Consider the following 8,574-nt stretch of genomic DNA (forward strand, 5'->3'; position numbering starts at 1 on the left):
CTTGCTACACTGTATGCTATGATGTTGATGTTTTGATATTGATCACAAGGACAGGACAGAAATGAGGAGTCTGCACCAAAATCCTTTTGATACTATGGTAAATAATAAAGTTGAAATAGTGATAAACAGAAGGAAAGAAAATCCAAGGACTAAACAAAATTATCTCTGAAATTCACTTTTAAAGAGTTAATGCCAATGTTCCTCAAACCATTCCAAAAATTAAAATAAAAAGCCAGTGTTAGACTGATATTAAAACTTACTTACCACAAAGAATGAAGACTACAGATCATATTCCTTAATAAATATACATCCAATAAAATACTTTAAAAACTAAAAATATATTTTAAAAGTCACACATCTCAATAAAATTATCTTCAATCAGCAATGCAAGCATGTTTCAATATATACAAATAAATAAAAACATACAATATATAAATAGTACCAAGATAAAAACTCACTATCATCTCAATGGTAAAATACAACCTCCTTTCATGATATAAATAAGGTTTTATGAGTTTGATGATCATAACTCAAATTAATGAGTTCTACTACATATGATAAACTCATAAAATCATGATATTATTACAAAATTATTGAAACTATTTACTTTAAAATCAGGGACAAAGATGGATATAGACTTTCATCATCCTTATTCAATACAGTGTTGATGAATTCTTCTTCTTCTTCTTTTTTTTTTTTTTTTTGGCAAGGTTTCTCTGTGTAGTTCTGGCTGTCCAGGAACTCACTTTGTAGACCAGGCTGGCCTCGAACTCAGAAATGTGCCTGCCCCTGCCTCCCAAGTGCTGGGATTAAAGTCATGCGCCACCATTTCCCAGTGAAAAGAATTCTTATATCAAAGTAGGAGGTCAAATTACTTCTGCTTACAAATGAAAAAACTGTATACTTTAAAGACTCAAATGTGTGACCTTTAGATCTTAAAACTTATTCAGTAGTGTAGCTACATAATCAAAATGTTTTTCTATATACTGGGTGTGGGTTTTAAAGTAACAATACCCCCCCATATGCTCAAATATTTAAATGCTTGACCATTAGTTGGTGGAACTGTTAGGGAAGGATTAGGTATAGCCTTGTTGGAAAGGTGTGTCATTGTGGTAGGCTTTGGGGTTCCATACATAATGCATTTCCCAGTTAACCTTCTCTCAGTCTCATACTTATGGATAATGATGTAAGATTTCACCTAGTGCTCCAGAGATATGCCTGTCTGCCTGTTACTCTGCTCCCTACGATAGTGATGATGGACTTACACTCTGAAATTGTAAAACCTCCCAAAACTTCCTTCTATATGTGGCCATTTTCATGATGTCTTATTACATTAATAGAAAAGTAGGGAAGACACTAGGTATTAACATTCTGAGAAATCAGAAATAAAGCCCATTCATAGTACCAAATCAATATAGGAATATGACTATCCATGAATGTAGAAAATATCTGTAATGAAAATTATAAAGAATGGAAGAAGGAAACTGAAGTAGACACTATAAGATGGAAAGACATTGTATGCACATGAATCAGCAAATTAATATTATGAAATGACAATATTAACAAATATGATGTGCAGATTGAATGTAATCACCATCAAACTCCCAAAGATAGTTGTGGTGGTTTGAATATGCTTGGCCCATGGGAAATGGCACTATTAGGGGGTGTGGCCTTGTTGGAGGAAGTGTGTCACTGTATAGGCAGTCTTTGAGGACTTCTAGTGCTTAAGCTCTGCCCAGAGTGAAATGAGGCCCTCCTCCTAGGTACCTGGTGAAGACAGTTCTCTTCTGCTATCTTCGTATCAAGATGTAGAACTCTCAGCTCATCCTCCAGCTCCATGTCTGTCTGGACACTGCCGCGCTTTCTGCTATGACAATAAGGGACTGAACCTCTAAAACTGTAATCCAGCCCCAATTAAATGGTTCTTTTTTCTTTATAAGAGTTGCCTTGATCATGGTGTCTCTTCACAGCAATGGAAACCCTAACTAAAACTATAGTCTCCACAGAAATAGAAAGAAAAAACTCCTAAAATTCATATGAAAGCACAGAAGACAGTGAAATCAATGTGATACTGAAGGAAAGAAAATTAATGCAAACTTTATCACATAACCTGATTTGAAATTATACTGTATTTGCTACTAGAAATTTGCTACTATAGTAGTAAAAAGTTCTTGGTTCTTGTACAAAAACAGGCATGTAGACTAAGTGAATAGATGAGATAATCTATAAATAACCCACATAGCTACAGAAACCTGAGTTTTGGCAAAGTCTCCACAGCAATTAAAAGCTGTGAAAACTGGATGTTCATATGTGGAAGACTGAACCTTGAGAACTCTCTCCTACTTTACACAAAATTTTATTCAAAAACATGATGAACATCTTAAATATGTGCAAAAAATTTAAAGGTAATATAGGGAAATACATTAAGATGAACATAGGCAACAATTTTCTGAATAAGTCTCCAATAACTCAGGAATTAAGATCTAGAATGGACAAGTAGGTTTCCATCCAATATCAAAAGCACAGCAACCAATATACCAGATAGCTTACAAAGTGAGAGAAATCTCTGTCAGTTATTCTTCCAACAGAATATATTATTAATATTAATAATATATAAAGAGCTCAAACAGTAAAATAAACAATCCCAGAAGTACATGGCCAAATGAATTGAACAGATCATTCTCAAGAAGTAGAAACTGCGACAAATGTATACCCATTAGAGAAATTCAAATTAAAACTACATAGAGATTCTACTTCACTTCAGTTAATGTCAATTACCAACAAAATGGTAAATAGCAAACACTGCTGAGGGTATGGTAAAAATGGAACACTGATTACACTTTCTTGACAGGGTTTCTCTGTGTAGCCTTGGCTGTCCTGGAACTCACTCTGTAGACCAGGCTGGCTTCGAACTCAGAAATCTGCCTGCCTCTGCTCCCGAGCCCTGGGATTAAAGACATGCGCCACCACGCCCAGCTCCTGATTACACTTTCAACAGTAATGTAAATTAGTTAATGTACTACGGAAATCACTTTGCAGTTTTCTCAAAAGCTAATGGTACAACTTTGTGATAATCCTATAACACCTCTCTCTCTCTCTCTCTCTCTCTCTCTCTGTGTGTGTGTGTGTGTGTGTGTGTGTGTGTGTGTTCAAAAGTACCAAACTTTTCATGAAGATATACCTGGACACTCATGTTCATTGTTACAGTATTTATAAAAGCCAAGTCATGGATTTATCCTAGCCTAACAACAATAGGTAAATGCATAAAGAAAATGTGATAGCATATGCATGTATGAAATTCTCAAACAATAAATATTAAAGTAAAAAAATAAAAAATAAATTCTACCATGAAAAATAAGACATTGGAAAAAGCATATAGAAGAAATAGAATCCTCTATATACAATAAAAAAGCTAGACACACATATACAAAGAAGTATATTCAGTTATATTCAGTTATACAAAGAATGAAATGAAAATTGATATGAAAATGGAGATTATAATGCTTAACAAATAAGATATTTTATATAAACATCATGTTTTCTCTCATATGTAGAACCCAGATTTGAAAAGATAGAAGTATAGATAAATAATGACTATGTGGAGAAAGGACCAAAAGATGGTGATAAATGATAAATATTAACATTGTAATTTTGGTACATACATGAAAATGATATAATGAATCCATTTTTTGCTATGGTCAATGTACATTAAACTATTGAAAACCTTATTAGTCTGGAATGAGTAAAGGATATCTGAACTTGAACATCTAGCTCAGTGGCATATCTAAGGAAGGCAAGCTAAAGGTGAAGAGTATATTAAACCTATTCAACGGAAGAGCAGCAGAAACATTCCTACATTTTAGAAATCCATGAATATGCAAGTACAAGAAGTGTTTATTTCAAATGGATCTGACCAAGAGAACCTCTTAATAGCATATTATGACTAAATGACCAAACGTACAGGTTAGAGACATAATATTAAATCTGTTGTTGTGTTTGTTGTTTTTGTTGTTGTTGTTGTCGTCATCATCATCATTAAATATAAAATCTATGAAACAAAAAGTGTCAAATCACATTTAAGAGCAAACTAATCAGCTGAAAAGCATTTCTCCCACCACAAAGTTTCTTTTTTAAAAAAAATCATTTATTTCATAAGAACATGAGGTATTTCAAAGAGCACATATTTTGTAGAAATTAAACACACAACATTGAGTTCAATCATTTCTACATATCACATGTGAACAAATATACTAACAGGAAGATATGGACTTGGAAAAAAGGAACACACACATATAATTTCTTTAAAAAGTTACTTAATTCAAAAAATTATAAATATCTACTAAAACCTTTCACTATTCATTTTCATATGAAAACATAAGTATCAAATTTAGTTACCTATCAGTAGCATACAAAAGTACACAGACAGGGTAAGAATTAGTACAGTACATAAACAAATGGAAAATATACCTGTATGTAAAACATGCTTCTCAAACATTGAGGTATTATTACAATACTTAGGAATGAACTTCCTGTATAATACCGATCTCTTGGTGGGTGAATCAATGGAATTTACAAAGATGTTCCCTCGTATATATCAAATGCCAAACCCCTTTTGTAGCATCTATTGGAATCTAATCTCTTGTAAAAAGGAGGAGTGGCTCTGGAAACTTGGAGTAAACCTGACTTCAATACCCTGTAAAGGTTCCCAACTGTCCTGAACATTCATGGCCAGGATGGAGCATTCACTGAGGTTAGAAGAAAGAAAGAAATTACCTAACAGCATCCTATTCCTGGGCTTTTCAAGGTATCACTAGAACTCCATCAATGACTTGCCCCTATTCAGATCCAAACTTAACAAGGGACCAATATGAAGGTAAACCATTCTTTATGTCAACACAATAGCTTTTTTTCAAGTTAACATGTGCAAAGTAACAGTGACTGTCCATTTAAGAAACATTTAGCACAGAGCATATTGTTTGATTTTCTGTAGCAACTGCTGTTGTCTTTCATACAGTTTCTTCCTTTCCACCAGGAGCTTGGACTCATCAGCCTGCAGAGTGTGGATGTACTCAGTGGCTTTTTTCAGGATGACCACCTTAGCGGCCTTCTCATTGTGCACCAGCTCAGGCACAAGATCCCTGAGGTTCAGGAAACTGGAGCGCATAATGTCACGGCGTTGGCGCTCCATCCTGTTGTGGTTGCGGCGACGCTCGATGTTCTCCCAGTCTGAGTTGTTCCGGGATCCCAACCTCGGAGCCTTTGGCCGGAAGACGCATTTGAGGGCTAGCGAAGTGTGGCTCCTGGGCTTCTTCTGAGGCCGTGCGTCCTCCCTGTCCACGTAGGGCAACGGTGGCGCGGCATAGTTGTGTTGCTCCTGAATGAGGTCGTAGCGCTTAAGGATCAGCTCGCTGGACTGCGCGCACCCGGGACTCAGCGCTGCGTTCTCCTGATGCGCCGCGGTGGGGAGCCTGGAGACAGTCTTGGAGAACTGTGTCTCCTCCAGCATGACCACATAGATTTCCTCTCCGCCTTCCTCTACAGAACCTGAGTTGCTTAGGAAGTCCTCTAGGGAACTGCTGAGCCCCTGGTGGTCACCAAGGCTTATCGCTGAGCCGGTGCTGGTGGGGATGGTGGGTACAGGCATAGGCTCGCGCTTATTCGCTGGGAAGAAGACCACAGCAGGGTCCACACACTCCAAGTCCAGGTGGGAGAGCTCCGTGAGCCAGGCTGCTTTCCCACGCCCCACACCTGCTGTCCCACTGCGCTCATGGCCAGCAGAGCTGGCGGCAGCTGCCGCTCCGGGGGCCAAGGTGCCTGCGCCGACGGCGAGGGACCGGTAGCCCCCTGGCAGCTTCTCGCTCACCACACTTTCTGGCTTCCCCGGGTTGGAGAAGCCGCTCCACATGCAGTCCTGAAGGATGATCGGGTTGCTGGTGCAGCCGCGGAGTCCTCCCTGGCCGAAAACCTCCTCCTCGCCCGGGTTACTCCATAGGTCGGCCTCAGGCAGCAGCATCTCCGTGGCCCAGTTCACCGGCTCCAGGCTGTGCTCTGCCAAGGCACTGTCAGGTGACAATCGCGGGGTGGGCAACAGTTCAAACTTCTTCCAGATGTCCTCCCCTGGAGGCGTCGAGTTGTGACCACCAAAGTAGATGTCATCTTCTTCCGGGTAGAAGCAGGGTTTCAGCAAGTCAAACTCCAGGTCTGAGTTCTTGCAGATCATTCCGGGCATGGTGGATGTAGTGCAGCTGAGCATCCGTTCGTCTCCACCTGACAACGAAACACCTCTTTCTCCTTATTTCTTTTTAAATATGGGGGTGTTTCCGTCCCGTGGGAGGTCACATAGGGTGTGAGACCCAACCAACCTCCAACACTCTCTGGGGATACTAGAAGATCTGATCTGAGGCTTTTCAGAGCTGCAAAGTTCTCCAGTGGGCTTTAGAGACAGACAGGTCTTCCTGGTGGCTGCTGCTGCCTGATTGCCCTTGTGCCTAACTAGGGCTCTCCTGGCTTCCACCCAGCTCTCAAGAGCATCTTCCCAGGAGCATCATGTCCTGTGCCTTCCTCCTCCACCCTCCTTTGAATCCACCCACCAGGTCCAGACAGTTGATTGTCACTTCATGTGAAACTTTCAAGGACAGAAGGGCACTGATGATGCATTTCAAATCCCCAACGAAAGCAACTTTCCACCGAGATTAGTGTACACAGCAAGATCATCCTCCAGAAAAAAAAAAAGGGAGAAATGTGATCTCAGAAAAACAGAAATTGTGCGAATGCATGACCACTAGCTGAGCATTAAGAAGGTGCTTAAGGAAACCTCCGCTCAGAATTAGAAGCAACATAAGCACAAACATGACTGCTCCTGAAAGACAATATCCCTTTATAAAAGTAGATATGCAAACGAGAAAAGGAAAAGAATCAAACATTAACAGTACAACAAAATATAAAACATGTAAAATGAGGGGAAGAAACAAACTCAGAGCATGTGGAACAAGAATAAAATTATAGTTGTCACCCAATTATCACACCGAGTATAATAAGCTGAATTCTCCAATTAAAAGACACAGAGAATCTACTTGGGCTTAGATACATTCCAGAAACATGATGCTTACAAGAAAATATTCTCTTTGCAAATGAAGAGACCGAGTGAAAACATAGGAAATGATAATCTAAGCAAATATAATGGAGCAGGAGTAGCTTTTATCATAACCAGCAAAATAGACTTTAAGACACAAAAAGGGCCACTATACACTGAACAAAAGATGGTTCATGAAGAAGATAGAACTAAGAGTTGGGAAGTAGGGGAATGTTTGCCTGGCATGTGAAAGGATCTGAGTTTGGTATCTGTCTGCACCACAAAAAGAAAATACAGTTTCTATAAATGTGTACATTTTCAATGTTGAAGGCCCTAATTGTATGAAAACACAACTAATCATACTAGTCAAAGGCTTCATTAAAATAATAGGTGACTTCAATCCCCTATTCAAAGACACCCAAGTGAAAACAATAGATCTTCAAAACCAAAAATTAACTAAGAAATGTCAGAATCACATACTACACATAGTAAGATAATGTAAAGAGACATCTACATAATATTCCATTTAACAGCTGCAGTATACACATTTGATCATCAGCACATTACTAACATAAAGCATATATTAATCTACAGAGAAATTATCATTGAATTGAATATAATAATGTATCATTTATAATCTCAATGGAATTAAAATACAAATCAATAAATAGCAAAAGAAAGTGAATAACCTATTCATACATGCTGTAGTTAGATAACACAGTAGTTCATGATTGGTGAGTTATTTAAGAAGTCAAAGTAGAAATTATAAAATTCTTCTATCAAATGAAATTGGAAATAGCCTTCATAAGAAGGAAGTTTATATCACCAAATGTTAAATCAGTAATGTAGAGAGATTTTAAATAGATACTTGAAATGCATCTCAAGCACTTATAAAAACACGGTCACTTGCTCCACTACTATGTTCATAGCAGCTTTATTCATAATAGCCAGAAACTGGAAACAGCCTAGATGTCCCTCAACAGAAGAATGAATAAAGAAAATGTGGCACATCTACATAATGAAATAATATTCAGCTATTTAAAAAAAGACATCATGAGATTTGCAGACAAATGGATGGAACTAGAAAATGTCATCCTGAGTGAGGTAACCCAGACTCAGAAAGACATGTATACTCACTTATAAGTGGACATTAGCCATAAAGTACACCATACCCATGCTACAATCCACAGACACAAAGAAACTAGATAATGAGGATGTCCCAGGATGCATGACTCTTACTCAGAAAAGGAAAAAAAAAAGTAGTTATCAGAAATGGATGAATGGAGGGAACTGGAAAAGAGAGTAGATGAGGAGGGAAACAACTGGGATCAGGATCAGGTGTGGGGAGGAAGGGGCAGAAGAGGGCCAGGCCAGAAAAAGGAAATGAGTGGTCAAGAGGAACTCTGGAACTAGCCAGAGATCTGTGATGCATGTGTGTGCTTCTGGGAGTCTATGGAGGTGACTCTAGCAATTGGGGATATGGAGACTGAAATGGGCATCTC

The 8,574-nt window shown here is 38.5% G+C and overlaps 1 protein-coding gene across 1 annotated transcript; it reads right to left on the reverse strand.

Moving 5' to 3' along the window:
- Positions 1-4,132: 4,132 nt before the first annotated feature.
- On the reverse strand, positions 4,133-6,494 carry Mycs (myc-like oncogene, s-myc protein). The gene has a single exon (NM_010850.2). It carries the CDS (start codon positions 6,251-6,253, stop codon positions 4,958-4,960), a length of 1,296 nt encoding a protein of 431 aa, NP_034980.2. The 5' UTR covers positions 6,254-6,494; the 3' UTR covers positions 4,133-4,957.
- Positions 6,495-8,574: the final 2,080 nt, after the last annotated feature.

The sequence above is a fragment of the Mus musculus genome, chromosome X (genome assembly GCF_000001635.26).
Source record: "Mus musculus strain C57BL/6J chromosome X, GRCm38.p6 C57BL/6J".
In the NCBI taxonomy this organism is placed as follows: Eukaryota; Metazoa; Chordata; class Mammalia; order Rodentia; family Muridae; genus Mus; species Mus musculus.

Bases quoted from the DNA above. Each gene is read 5' to 3' on its own strand.
- Mycs (NM_010850.2), bottom strand. From the start codon at position 6,253: ATGCTCAGCTGCACTACATCCACCATGCCCGGAATGATCTGCAAGAAC.